We start from the raw sequence: 16,055 nt of genomic DNA, 5'->3' as shown, positions 1-16,055 counted from the left end.
AGATCCTCACAGCACAATCCTAAATACAACACTGGAGATATTTTTGTTAAATAAAGTGCTGCATAATAGAGCACCACAATGTGTGATATTGCTTAAATATATCAGTTACTATTGATTTATTATTATTATTGATTTATTTATTATTATTATTAGTTGTATAACAGTAAATATGACATAACTTTACAGTAGTGATCTACTTCTTATTGCAAGAGGTTTCTATATAAATAAATAAATAAATAAATATGTAGTCTGTATATGACTTGTGCTAAAAGGGAATTAGTGCTCTGCCAGCTTCCATCTGCTACAAACAGAACATGCAATGCTCATAATAGTGTTTTCCATGTATGAGCCAAAGATCTCTAAAGGTATGAGCAGTTTGTGTCTCTGTCAGCACAACACAGGCTCCACACATTCACATGCACTCACATTTAAAACGCTGCACATGCAAACTATATATTTATCCCATTAAATTGCAGCCTTTGCTGTTAAATAATCTCACTAGGAAGTGACGTGATTTTAATCTGAGCACTGAATGTTTAAGTAATGACATTCGTACGTCAGATGGAATCAGTTTTTGGTATCAGAGCATTTTTACAAGTACATGTACAGGAGCGCGGTATCGGTGCATCCCTAATCTCAAAGGTCTTTCTTCATGTGTAATAAGGGCTTGTGGGTTTAATCAGAGAGCCGTAACGTGTCAAAGTAAAGAATTTTGGTTACAATAATTTTATTATTGCATACATATAATATATCCATCCATCCATCTTAAACCGCTTATCCGAAGTCGGGTCTCGGGGGCAGCTGCTCCAGCAGGGGGCCCCAAACTTCCCTATCCCGAGCCACATTAACCAGCTCTGACTGGGGGACGTGCCTGAAACACCTCCCCAGGGAGGCGGCCAGGGGGCATCCTTACCAGATGCCCAAACCACCTCAACTGACTCCTTTCGACGCAAAGGAACAGCGGCTCTACTCCGAGCTCCTCACGGAAGACTGAGCTCCTCACCCTATCTCTAAGGGAGAAGCCCGCCACCCTTCTGAGGAAACCCATTTCGGCCGCTTGTACTCGCAACCTAGCTCTTTCGGTCATGAACCGGCCTTCATGACCATAGGTGAGGGTAGGAACAAAAATTGCCTTCTGGCTCAGCTCTCTTTTCGTGACAACGGTGCAATAGAGCGAGTGCAATACTGCCCCCACTGCCCCGATTCTCCGGCCAACCTCCCGCTCCATTGTCCCCTCACTTGTGAACAAGACCCCGAGGTACTTGAACTCCTTCACTTGGGGCAATACCTCCTTCCCTTTACCATTTACACTGTTGTTGTTGGAATCCATTATGGGTTCCAACAACAACAGTGTAAATGCAAAATGGACCAAGACCAAAAACTTGACCAAAAAGAGAACAGATATTTTGAAATATTTAGATATTTGAAATATAATTTATGTAATTAGCAAGTTTTTAAAGCCTTAAATCTGAAATTATGTAAAAGTTAAATATGAATAAATGTCGTAAGGTTTATGAAGCACACGTACACCTATGAAAAAAGCATTACAATTTTATGACATTGACCTCATAATCATGAAAGCCCTAACAGACAATTCATTTTCATAACTTCAATTATTTGTTTGACAATTAATCATCTGCCAAATTTCATAATCTTTACACAAAAAGAGCCCTGTTGTTGTCTCTAAGCCAGTTTCAGATCTAATATTTTACTGTCATTGCCACACAGCCACAAACATGACATCATGCTATGAATGAAGAGTATGAACTGGGCAGGACCTTAAACACTCATATTTTTAGTCATGAGGTCACACGAACCCCTCTTTAGTAACCTAAGGGAAACCCCCAGCAACAAAGGACTTCAGTGAGCAGGCTCGGGTTTATTTTGAGTCCTTACAGACAGCTTGGGATGCTTTCGGGCTCAGCCACATGCCTATATGAGCCACATTATTCCACATGTGCTTTCAGAAGTAGGTCATTTGCATGAGCAAGCTGACAGTTCTCAAAATTAACTCTTGGCCTAAACTATCACATGTATTTGCTCTTTGGGGACAACATATATGTGATGGTTAAGTTTGGGTATGGGAGTATTTGTGAGTCTATTTGGTCAGTCAAGTGCACACTACAAGAGTGAAGCTCATCACTGGTACAAGTTTTAAGTCTGTGTCTAGTCCAAAGCTCAACAATTATATATATATATATATAGTTTTAATGATTATAATTAAAAATAATTTGTCCTGGCAAAATTTTTCGTGAGTTCTGACAAACTTGCTGCAAATTCGACACTCATTATTTTCACATGCAAAAGACCTTTGAATCAAACTCTTCTTTGTCGGCAAAGGTTTGCTTCACCACTACCGGTGAAGAGCTGCAAATTCTGTCAATCATTTGCGGTGAATTACACGCTTATTTGAATGGAAAAATAATGAGTGGGAAATTTGCATCAAGTTTGTCAGAACTCTAGATTTTTTTGTACATGCAACCATTTTTTAAATAATGTTTCAGAAACAACATACATTTTATATTAAACATTAACACTTTACAACAGTTTACAACACAACTTATTTTTAAAAGTGAAATCTTTAAAGTTGTAAGTTAACAGTTTTTACATTTATTGACAGTGTACAACTGTCATAAAACAATACACGTACTGGTTATGACAATGTCAGACTTAAATTTTATGTTGGACATTCATTTTAGCCTGATGTCTATTAAAAATGCCCCTCACTCTTTTTCAAATCTGCTCATTCAATTGCAACTATAAGTGTGAGCAAACTGAATTAACAGAACAAATGCAGTACTGGCCCGAAAAGTTGTCAGTTAGCATTTTTTTTGTGTGTTTATTTTATAAAAAATAGTGTTAAATAGTGGAATTGATGGTGAACAACTACACTAGCCATGATCCTGAAAAGAAACGATCCACCAATCAGTGAATCCCAGCCGAAAAAGAGCACCAAAAGAGCTCTGCAGCAACCGCCCACTCCAATGGCACACTGTAAATGATCCAATTGAATCGGTCTTCCTACACTCTCAAGGGTTGAATGATCTTAACTGACTCTCATGTGGGCGTACACAAAGTTATCCAAGCTTTGGCATACACAGCAAATTATACCATAACACTTCATACTTACAGCTCTAAAGCCACAAGCTCATCTGCAGAGCCCCTATTCTACTCCTTATTTTTCTTTTCTTATTTCTCACACTGTTCCACTTTGTGAGAGATCTGGGACTTACATGTGTCACATGCATGATTTATTATCAATATGGGATGCTGAAACTTGCTATAAATGAACTAATATTTTCATGGATTTCAATGTGTCAAATTCCCAGGCCTATCACAGACTCTCTTCTCTATTTTAGTTTTGAATGTGTTAAACTTTTGTGTACATCAGATTTGTTATACTATTATACTACTAGCAAAGCCCATATGCTGCATGTATAATCACACATCACTAATTATCTACATTACCACTATTTTAGATTTAAAACAAACAACAAAGCTGGTCTCATAGAATTAAGCTACTGTATCTACATTTTTGCTAAATTATTTTATGTGGCTCATTGTAATGTATGTATCACATCAGTTTCCTGGTGAAATAAACACTAGAGGCTTCAACAACAATGACTTTATTAACTTGAACTCAAATCAAGAGTAAAATGGCAGATTACCAATTCATAAACACTTATTTTTCACCCTGTTCCTCACACAATGCTATCTTATGACATCTACTTGTACTTTTGCACATGACTTGTAGGCGATACATTTGAACGTTTGCATGAATTAAACCGACTACATTTACAAGCTTATTCGAGCATGGTCAAATTGTGCAGTCAGTGTCGGGGAAGCTACTCAAACAATTTAATGTAGCTAGCTAAACTACCAAATATTCAACAGAAAAACTGGTCAAGCTAAGCTGAAAGCTACACTTCAGAGGAACTACACTACATGCCACACGGCAAAAGCAGCTTGCTACAATAAAGCTACTTCATTTAGAACATAGTTTGATATAGTGCAATACAGTACACAAGTATACAGTATGGTGCATTATAAAATGTATGTGCATGTAAAATCATATTTATACATGCTACCAATACAAACCCATGTGTTCAATACATATATTTTTTTTTTAACTGTACAAACCAATACCCATTTAAACATAATGTACTTTGCACATTCCTGTATAACCACTCTACCTACATATACAGTACTATTTATCTTAACCTGTAATTCTGTGTCTAACTGTTTTATTTCTGTATGTACTGGAAGTGTCTGTTCAGAGGCCAAATTCCTTGTGTGTGTGTGTGTGTGTGTGTGTGTGTGTGTGTGTGTGTGTGTACAGCTGGACAATAACACTCCAATATCTAATGATATCTGATGGTAATACCATGATACATTGATGACGTTTGTCGACACATGAGCCGAAAGTGTCAAAGAAGCACCACAAAAATGACATGGTTGCTTCAGCAAATACATTTTTCATTACACATTTGCTTTTTATGACACTATCAGTTAGGTCTATGTTTAAGGTTAAGAGTAGGGAGGTACAGTTGATGTCAGACGTTTACATACACCTTAGCCAAATACATTTAAGTCAGTTTTTCACAATTCCTGACATTTAATCGTAGAAAACATTCCCTGTATTAGGTCAGTTAGGATCACTACTTTATTTTAAGAATGTAAAAGGTCAGAATAATAGTAGAGAATAGAGATGATTTATTTCAGCTTTTATTTCTTTTCATCACATTCTCAGTGGGTAAGAAGTTTACATACTATTTGGTATCATTGCCTTTAAAATGTTTAACTTAGATCAGATGTTCTGGGTAGCCTTCCACAAGCTTCTCATCATAAGTTGCTGGAATTAACGTGAAAGGCTGCTCAGCAAGGAAGTTGCAACTGCTCCAAAACTGCCATAAAAAGCCAGACTACAGTTTGCAAGTGCACATGGGGACAAAGATCTTGCTTTTTGGGTCTACTGAAACAAAAATTTAACCGTTTGGACATAATAACCAATAATGTTTGGGAGAATGATATGGTTGGAGGAAAAAGGGTGAGGCTTGTAAGCTGAAAAACACCACCCCAACTGTGAAGCATGAGGGTGGCAGCATCATGTTGTGGGGGTGCTGTGCTGCAGGAGGGACTGGTGCACTTCACAAATATATTGTGATATACTGAAGCAACATCTCAAGACATCAGCCAGGAAGTTAAAGTTTGGTCGCAAATGGGTCTCCCAAATGGACAATGACCCAAAGAATACCTCCAAAGTTGTGGCAAAATGGCTTAAGGACAACAAAGTCAAGGTATTGGAGTGTCCATCACAAAGACCTGACCTCAATCCAATAGAAGATTTGTGGGTGCGAGGAAGGAGGCCTACAAACCTGACTCAGTTACACCAGTTCTGTCTGGAGGAATGAGCCAAAATTCCAGCAACTTATTATGAGAAGGTTGTGGAAGGATACCCAAAAAATTTGACCCAAATTAAACATGTTAAATGCAATGCTACCAAATACTAACAAAGTGTATGTAAACTTCTGACCACACCTAAGACAGGGAATGTTTTCTACGATTAAATGTCAGGAATTGTGAAAAACTGAATTTAAATGTATTTGGCTAAAGTCTATGTAAACTTCTGACTTCAACTGTAGGTAGGTTTTGTTGATTTAAAACTCAATTAGGCCTAATCATTAAGCTTTAAAACCTCATCTGTTTGGGAGAAAATGTAACTGGCTTTTAGCACCACACAACTGACATTTACCTCGGAACTACTGCGTACATGTAATTAATCATGATATATAATTTTGCACAAATGTCGCATTTGCAGTTTTTTTTTTTAGAGATTCTTTAGAGGTATTTTCTAAATTAGCAATACCTTATAGTCAATTAAACAAAATATTGGAATAGTGAGTTTTATGTTTAAATTAGGTACAAATTAAAATACTTACAGTGTGAGCACATTTCCATGGCATAACTCGCTTCATTTCCCTACAAAAGAAGAAAACAAGAGCAACATTAAATATTCAGAATTCATAAACTGTTACTGAACACATCAAACATTCCTCTCTCAAACAGACATATAGATTGGGTCAATGATCTCTCACGCTGCATTTTATTAATAGTACACATTTTTCATTGCTTAGTAACACTCAACATCACACCGCTGCTGATATGAAAGTGATTGGGAAGTCTTTAAGTCTTATGGTTTTATTTGTGCTTGGCCAAGTTAAAAGACCACAGATCGAGTTATTGGAAGTGATTATTGGCGAATTCTGATCAGCGGTTGATCAACTGGAGCAACACTCAATGGTACTTAACCTGTAAAGTACTTAAGAGTGACCCAATGGTCAGAGGATCCCAATGATGCAGATCCCAAATGGAGGTTATTAAGTGCAAAATGTTTATTAAAGTTAAAAATATTAACGTTTAAACAAAAAACTGTACAAAAACCAAATAAACTGCAACACAATTAAAAAATAGCTACACTATTTAAAAATGGCCAAAATTCACAACACTGATTCTCACACACACACACACACACACGCTCACACGCGCTCACGCACGCACGCACGCACGCAGGCACGCACGCACGCACACACACACACACACACACACACACACACACTCTTTCTCCTTCAGTCTATCAGACTGACTGAAATGACACTGTGTTATGGCATTATTTGAACATTTAATATAGCTTAATATATTAAACCAAGACATTTTGATAATAGAAAACAAAACCCCAAAACCCCTGCAGCACGATCACATAACACATTTCTGATTAATGTCAGAAGTTTTAGTATCATAGTGTATGTGCGTGCATGTCAAGTCCATGTAACAGGTCTGTAGTCAACAGGTTAGCCTCTGACATGGAAATCCTGTCTTATTTATTTTATACTGTTGCACTGAAACACTACATTATCTCCTTTCATTTAAAGAAATGGCTGCTGTGTTCTAGAACATGAAATACTAAATGGTTCCACCCTCCATCTCTCCATCTGCTTTGATTTATTATTTATAATGTTCCATTCAGTTCAAGGGCTCAAAGGCCCATATTCACGGTGACACTGAATGCTATAAATCGCAGTAGTGAGGTCTGCCTAGTCCGTTTTTAATGGAGTCTAGCATTAGGGTGACTATCTTATATTCTCTGAAATATATGAATCTAAGATTCAAAAACACCAAGCACTACATATAGAGTAAAAATAGTCTGCCACCAGGAGGTTTTGCTTTCTTTTTAGGCATTTCAGGTCTGGATTATCATCATTTATATCACAAATCGCAACAGTTTCCACACTCTACATTTGTGATGTGTAAATGTATTTTGGTTTGGTGCTATGAAGTGTGATTTTGTAGCACGTATCATCTGATCTGCAGTGAGAGGTGGACATGCTCTTGGTTGCGGTGTAGCCTATTCTAATCCCACACAAATGCCCCCATTCCTGCCACTCTACAACGTGACGGCAAAACTGTATGGAGAAACACTAACACACTGCGTTCTAATCAATTGCGATGCAACAAGCGATTTGTCAGTCCGCACTGAATGCAAAACTGCGGTGCCACGTGACACAGCAAATCAGAATATATTTGATGTTTAGTGCACAGTTATAAGCAGTTGGATCTTTGGACCAACTAGATTTCACAATGAGTGGAGAAACCCTGCATGACACCACAGAAATAGAAACCAAGCGATCAACTAAATGCCACTTGTTACAGCAGGCTAGGATAAAAAGTCATACATAGATTAATTTTATTTAGAGGAGATAGCGTTTATTGCTTGCCACTTTATCACAAGGTGCCTTGTTAGGACACAGTGTTACCAAAATTAATAAAGTTAATGTAAAGTATAATATGCAACCAAAAGCAATAAAATAGCTCCAGATGTGTGCATTGTGCATTTCCTCAGATGTTTTTATAGACCCTATGAAATCAATAGTGTAGCTTTTAAGTCATGTGCATATTAGCTTTCACTATAGCATCTATATCGCAGTGTACTCCTAAATGTTTTTAAAATGAACTTAAAGCAGATATACACATATAAAAATGTACAGTATTTCTTTTCCAGAATAATATTCTGACATGACTCATGTTGCACTTCACTAATTTTAAGACTAGCAAAAAATGGTTCATGGCTGTAGCATAATTAAAACCTTGCAATTTCAAGTTTCTGTTTCACAGAAATACATCAAAACAGGAAATGAATGATATCATATTTCATATATTTTTAAATGATTTATTTTAGGGCTAGTTATGTGTTTATGTGAATTTTGAAATGTATTTGACCATTCAGGTGCGCATTAGCGTGAGCATTTTCGGAACACACACATACACCGCCTGTCAATCAAATAGGGCGTAGCTTTTACTAGATTAGCTTCAACAGCAGAATAAGAATATGAACTTTCTAATAAGTGACACAGGCCTAGGCTATCACAAACATAGCCAGTTATTTTTTCATTATTGACTTTTAATCAGTCAGCTTTAACAAGTCAAATTCTCTTTCACTTGCCCCTTCAAACATTCACTTGTCCCGGACAAGCAGTAATGTCAAGCGCTGATTAAATATTGTGTTCAATATTCTCAGATAACAATTACGTCTTCTGCAGGATAGCTCCTAATGTAAATGTATGTTGTTTTAAATGAGTTTTGGATATTATTTTGGATAACAAGCCAATAAAGACTAATCAAAAACATATTTTGTTCCAGTGTATACTGGGCCAAGACTATACCCCTTCATTTTTGTTCACTTTCATCCATTTTTAACATTTGTAAAAAAATTCTTCTTAATAGAGCTGCGTATTGCTGATTTTCTTCATGATAAGATACACACAGTGAGTGTGACACATCTATTCTGATTCATTACTTCGCGAGCCATCGCGTTATAATCTAGCTGCATGAGTAACGAGCATCACTGCACCAGAGTGTGCATCAGCCAGCAGAAGATTCAATCTCTTACTAGGTCACTTTTATGCAACTCATGCTGACTGTACAGAGAAATGCCAGTTTCTGAGAATATTTTCATAACCCGCTTCCTTATTATTTAACTTAAATAAAGGATGCTTTAAAGATATAACACCGGAGTGTTTCATTGTGAAATGGAATGCGGCACAATAATAATTTTATCTTGATTATCTTTTTTTCATAATTGTTGGAAGCCAAAATCATAAATGAAAATAAAATTAGATTAATCTCCCAGCCCTAACAGGATGGTTTTGAGCACTATTGTCACGAATAGCGGTAGGACAACGAGGGAGACAAAGGTTGAGGATCCACAAGCAGTAACTTTATTAAATAAACAAACACAAAGGAAAACCCACGATGGGGAAATAAACATAAACAAGGAACTCGGGAAGTGAACACAGAGCAGGCTTTAAACAAACTTTCCATAACAAACAACGATCGACAGTGACTGAACAAACAGGCAGGGTATAAATACAAGAAAGGACCAATGAACAAACAGAACTCAAAGTAACATAATAAGGTGATGAACACAAACCAATGGGAAACTTAACGAGGACAGGTGAAAACAATGAACAATGAACACGAGGGCTAACAAGACTGTGGAGTTACAGACGGGTCAAAAGTGAAGACTATGGAGTAACAAAAGTGACACAAATGGAAAACAAAAGGGGAAACAGTAAAACAAGACAAGGTCATACGTTACATATCCCCCCCTCTAAGGATCGGATCCCAGACGATCCAAAACGAAAAAACAAAACCCAAGACAAAAAACCATAGAAAACAAAATGATGGCACTGGGGGCAGACAGACAGACCGGGGGCACATGAGCAGGGAGGCAGTTCAAGGGCCACAGAGGACAGGCAGGAAGTCCAAGGGGGGCAACGAGGGGAAGTTAAACAGTCCACGGGGGCACAAAGGGAAAAGAGACAGTACACGGGGCCAATTAGGCAGTCCCTGGGGGCGTGTGCAGGGAACCGGGTCAGGTGGCCTGGGGGGCGTCCACCGGGTAGGGACAGGTTTGGGTGGTCTGGGAGATGGCCGTCGAGCCAGGGCCGGTTCAGGGGGCCTGGGAGGAAGCCACAGGACAGGGACAGGTCGAGGAGGCCTGGGAGACGGCCACAAGACAGGGACAGGTATAGAAGGCCTGGGAGGCGGCCACTGGACAGGGACAGGTCCCGGAGGCAGAGCTGAGAGGGGCTCTGGAGATGAAGCTGAGGGAGGTTCTGGAGGCTCAGGAGGCGGAACTGAGGGAGGCTCTGGGGCCTCAGGAGGCTTTAGGGGCAGAGACCTGGAAGGCTCGGGAGGCGGAGCTGTAGGAGGCTCGGGAGGCAGAGCCGTAGGAGGCTCTGGAGGTGGAGCCGTAGAAAGCTCTGGAGACTCGGGGAGCAGAGCCATAGGAGGCTCAGGAGACGGAGCCGTGGGAGGCTTGGGAGTCTCTGGGAGAAAGGCCGCGGAAGACTCGAGAGGCTTGAGGGGCGGAGCCCTGGAAGACTCGAGAGGCGGAGCCCTGGAAGGCTCGAGTGACTTGAGGAGCGGAGCTCTGGAAGGGGGAACCCCGGGAGCCTCGAGAGGCGGAGCCCTGGGAGGCTCGAGAGACTTGAGAGGCGGAGCCCTGGGAGGCTCGAGAGGCGGAGTCCTGGAAGGCTCGGGAGGCGGAGCCCTGGAAGGCTCGGAAGGCGGAGCTCTGGAAAGCTCGGGAGGCTCGGAAGGCGGAACTCTAGGAAGCTCGGGAGGCGGAGCTCTGGAAAGCTCGGGAGGCGGAGCTCTGGAAAGCTCGGGAGGCAGAGCTCTGGAAAGCTCGGGAGGCAGAGCTCTGGAAAGCTCGGGAGGAGGAGCTCTCGAAAGCTTGGGGGGTTCGGACTCTTGGACGGGCGCGACCACTGGCGCTGGCCTTTGGACGGTCACGGCTACTGGCACTGGCTCTTGGACGGTCGCGGCTACTGACACTGGCTCTTGGACGGTCACGGCTACTGGCACTGGCTCTTGGACGGTCGAGGCTTCAGGCGCTGGCTCAGGGACGGTCGAGGCTACAGGCGCTGGCTCAGGGACGGTCGAGGCTACAGGCGCTGGCTCAGGGACGGTCAAGGCTACAGGCGCTGGCTCAGGGACGGTCGAGGCTACAGGCGCTGGCTCAGGGACGGTCGAGGCTACAGGCGCTGGCGCAGGGATGGTCAAGGCTACGGGCACTGGTTCATTGACGACTGAGGCAGTAGGCACTGGCTCGCCGACCGGGGAAGGTGTTGGCTCTGGCCCACAGACCTGGGCAGGCGTGGGCTGGGAGGCGGAATCTCGTCTTCTCCTCCTCCTCCGGGCAGACGAGGTTGACCATGTGGGTTCCGGGGAAGTGGCTGGCGTGGGGGTTTGCTCGCTGACATGTGGAGCTGGTGTGACTGGGAGCGCCAGGGATGGCTGAAGGGTCTCCCCTGTGGGTGGTGAGGAAAAGTCCTCCTCAGCAACGCCCACAGTGAGTGGCGAGCCGCACACCAGTAACGTCTCCTCAAGGAAGTCGCAGAGAGTCCAGCCTTGCGTGTCCTGTGGCAACCGCTCCTTCAAGGAAGTGTTCAAATTACCCCTGAAGAAGGCCACCAGGGCTGAGTCCGGGAAGTTCGAGACATTTGCCAGCTTGAGGAAGACGCTAACGTGTTCTTCAATCAGACAGTCTTCTTGTCTTAGGTTGAGTAGAAGAAAGTTAGCCCGTTGAACTGCTGGATCCATTTATGCGGTCGATCGTTCTGTCACGAATAGCGGTAGGACAACGAGGGAGACAAAGGTTGAGGATCCACAAGCAGTAACTTTATTAAATAAACAAACACAAAGGAAAACCCACGATGGGGAAATAAACATAAACAAGGAACTCGGGAAGTGAACACAGAGCAGGCTTTAAACAAACTTTCCATAACAAACAACGATCGACAGTGACTGAACAAACAGGCAGGGTATAAATACAAGAAAGGACCAATGAACAAACAGAACTCAAAATAACATGATAAGGTGATGAACACAAACCAATGGGAAACTAACGAGGACAGGTGAAAACAATGAACAATGAACACGAGGGCTAACAAGACTGTGGAGTTACAGACGGGTCAAAAGTGAAGACTATGGAGTAACAAAAGTGACACAAATGGAAAACAAAAGGGGAAACAGTAAAACAAGACAAGGTCATACGTTACAACTATATAGTGGAGGACGCAGCAAACTACCACAATCTTACATACTCTGCCAGGACTGTAAAGAATTACGTCACTACTGTGATCCTGAATCTAGTTTAACTTGCTGAAAATGCGTTTGACTACACCGTGGATCTGGATATATGCCAGGTTATAACCAAAGGTGGGTAGAAATGTGCTACATTTACTTGAGTAACTTTTTTGAAAGAAATTACTTTAATGATTATATTTAAACGTTTGAAAAAGTGACAGTGGGTGTTAATAAAGCATGATCTTGTTTTGTTTTATTCAGCAGTACATATAATTGGGCCTGTGGGACATTGTTCGTGTTTTTTTTCACCATAAAAATGACTAGAAACTGGTTCTAATTGACAGATTTGTCCAAATCTGACAAGCGTTCATAAAGTGATAGTTCAACCATAAATTTATGTCATAATTTCCTGCCCTCATGTTGTTCCAAACCTGTGTGACTTTGTGCATTTTGTGGAACCCAAAAAGATATTAAGCATAATGTTAGAGACTCAGTTACCATTCCCTTTTAAAACATGCAGTGACAGTAAATGTAAATTAATTGTGTTGCATTGAAGAAAGTCATATGGTTTGAAACAACATGACAATTTCCATTAATAATAATAATAATAATAATTATTAGTATAATTATTATTATTCTGTAATACATGTTAAATATGTATTATGTAATGGAATATTAATCGTCCAATATGTTTTATGTGGATGTAACTAGTTACTCACTACTTGAGTATTCTTTTCATTTGATTCTTACTTACTCTTACTCAAGAAGTCTTTTACAATATTAATTTTACTTCTACTTGAGCAATATTTTTTAAAGTGCTTTACATTTATTTTTTATTTTCTTATTTAAAGTAATTGCATTTTAACTTGAGTAAAGATTTTGCGTACTCTCCTCTGGTTATAACACACTTCTCCATCATTTAATCATTATTTAATTAATTACTACAGATATGATTGATAGAAAAAGTATAAAATGTTTTTTTCAGAAAATTCAGTTACAGCTTGCTTTCCCCAGGCAGTAATAGTGCTATGTTAATTGCACTGGACAAATAGCACAGTTTTGTGATTGAAGCACAATCTATAATGAGCCTAATTTACGTAGAGTGGAGGCATGATGGCAAGGAATGATAATGATTTAAAGGTGCACTCGGTAACTTTTGTCTTTGTGTCATCCAGGACTTACAGTGACACCTAGTGTCTTGGATGCAGCATCATTTAAAATCAATAGTTTTCAGTTTCAGATGACATTATAGAAATGTAATATTCACAGTCAGTCATGATTACTTCAATCAATGAGTGAAAGTGTCAAATATCAGGACTGTTACTGAGATTAAGCGAGGCGGCTGCCACCATGTGCGGACCATCTCCATGTAGAATAAAACAGCTTTTATAAGGTTACATCAAAAAGTTGGAGGGTTTGCACATGAGGGCAACCATTTTAGAATCACATGACCAGCCGAATACTACTCGCTTAATCTCATTAACTGTCTTATTATTGGATACATTCACTCATTAATTAAATGAATCCTGGCTGATTGCGAATAGTGAATTTCTACAATGGCATTGGTTACTGAAAACTTCTGTGATTGAATGTTACTGCATCCACGCCCCTAGGTGTCAGTGTGAGTCCAAGATGACATATTCAAAAAAATGACTGAGTGCACCTTTAAGGGTAAAAGGGAAGTGACACACTGCAATGCAAATGAGAATGATGCCAAAGGTCTCAACATCATTTCTGCTTTAAAGACCTTTCCTAAACATTTATATCCTTTGATCAATACTATTCATTTAGCATTACACTACGAAACCAGATGCAATAAATGCAGAGCTCAAGTAAAATGACATCAGGACAGATTTTGTTGATTTGCATGTGGGTATATATCAGATCCCCCACGACCAAAATAAACTTGAATTGGCGCAATGATAATTCACAGTAAGCCTACTAATCAGTGATAAGAGGAAATTATGCCTTGCGATTAAAATAAGAGCAAAAAATATCGCAATATATACTGCTTCAAATTATTTCCTGAATCATTTGGCTTCTTTGAGATGTAAATGAACTATTTAGTGGGCTGCACATTGTCTGGGAGGACCAAGAGGCAAACACTCAGTTTAGCTCATACATAATACATTCACCATTCAGACTTAATTAGACTGCACAAAATACACAGTGCACAAATTATTTATACCATGCACCCAGCAATTTCTTTTATAATAAAATAATAAATAAAAATAACTATATAAATACAAACGTCTTCACAAACAAGATGTAAATACACAAATGTGTCATTGCTGGATATGGTCATTACAATAACTGTCTTGGATGTCCATTTGCATAGGCACATTTATTTATATGAAATAGGCCTGTGAACAATGACATGTAAACAGTCAGTGATTGGGATCCAAATCCATTAAGCGTCATCAATCTGCTAGACGATAAAGTTCCTGACATGTAAACTAAGGCATCTAGCACTCATTCTGCATCAGCAGGTCGACTCTTAAAAACACTACGTGAATATCACAAATAGATTTTCCTTTGTGGGCAACGCTTAAGCAGTCCGGGGAGGGGGTCCGGCGAGGAATCTAATTCAGCCGATATCCTCCCTGCTCCATTCCTGGACCTGCAAAGATGCCAGTGTGCATACACAAGGGATAAGAGACCGGTCTCTGGAGGAGAGGTGCGCTCATCTTTTAAAGGCTGTGGTGATGAGGCATTATTAACATCAGGTGCACCTCATCACATGTTGCAGAATGGGGATAGTCACTGCGCCCCTCCTGTCTCCTACCCACTTATGTGTTTATTTTTTACACAATTTGTTTTCTCAGGTCAAACATTAGTGCAAGGCCTAATAAGTGTGCAAAAAGCAAAACAACACAAGTGATTAATAACTGAGGGAATGTCATCCCCCTTGTAAAACCACCATCCCCCCCTTTCCATCTCCTTTAGATCACAGCTGGAGTGCACCTTTCTAATGACGTATAGGTTGTCATGATTGAATAAGAACTGTATGGCAATCACATGCATTAAATGAAAACAATACCGATGGCAAGGCCGCCGGGGATCTTTGTGTGATAACTCAGCAGATATACATGTCCAGGAGAAGGTGACTATATCTGATGCTCTCAAAAAGTCTTTTTTTTTAGGAGACCAACTGTTCCCCCGCCACTCATGGTGCATGTGTGTGTTTTTTTTGAGCAACTCATGATGTCGTCATGCTTAAATCAGCAAAAATGCATGCACAAGTTATTTTACTGAACAAGTGCAGACCCGAATACAGGTTGCTTTCTTACTCATGCCTGTTTATGCTCCCACTAGGCCAAATTATGAAAACAACCAAATTGCATACCATAGCTATTCAGACAACACACATATCTACCTAGTCTTATCACCAAATGACTATAACACCATGTATTGCTGTAATGGGCTACACACCAGCCTTTCCAAAAAGACCATTAGACAGATGCAGCTCATTCAGAATGCTACTGCCAGGATTCTGTGCCGAACCAAAAAAAAAACATCTATGCATATTACTCCAGTCCTCATGTCTTTACACTGGCTTCCAGTTACATTTAGAATTTACTTTAAAGTACTATTTACAAGTATATAAATCACTTAATGGCCTAGGACATAAATACATTGCAGATAAGCGTGTTGAATATAAACTCAACAGACCTCATTAGGATCAAGTCAGAAATAGCAAGTGTTCACTCAAAAGAAGGTGAGAAAGCGTTCAGCTATTATGCCACCGGCAGCGGGTACCACCTTCCAGAAGAGGTCAGGTGTGCTCCAACAGTAGCCACATTCAAGTCCAGACTGGAAACACATCTGTTTAACTGTGCATTTACTGACTCACGCACGAACAATCAAACCTGTGGGATTACACTAGGCTGTGCTCAGACGTGTAT

General features: G+C 40.3%; 1 protein-coding gene across 1 annotated transcript in view; it reads right to left on the bottom strand.

Moving 5' to 3' along the window:
- Nucleotides 1–16,055, bottom strand: part of LOC127660549 (calcineurin subunit B type 1-like) — a 47,120-nt gene that overhangs the window by 15,179 nt on the left and 15,886 nt on the right. Inside the window, exon 2 of the mRNA XM_052150869.1 lies at nucleotides 5,940–5,979. Coding sequence (XP_052006829.1) covers nucleotides 5,940–5,979 — 40 coding nt within the window. The remainder of the gene's footprint in view (nucleotides 1–5,939; nucleotides 5,980–16,055) is intronic.

Source organism: Xyrauchen texanus, chromosome 20 (genome assembly GCF_025860055.1).
Source record: "Xyrauchen texanus isolate HMW12.3.18 chromosome 20, RBS_HiC_50CHRs, whole genome shotgun sequence".
In the NCBI taxonomy this organism is placed as follows: Eukaryota; Metazoa; Chordata; class Actinopteri; order Cypriniformes; family Catostomidae; genus Xyrauchen; species Xyrauchen texanus.
This window is presented reverse-complemented; position numbering and strand designations above follow the sequence as displayed.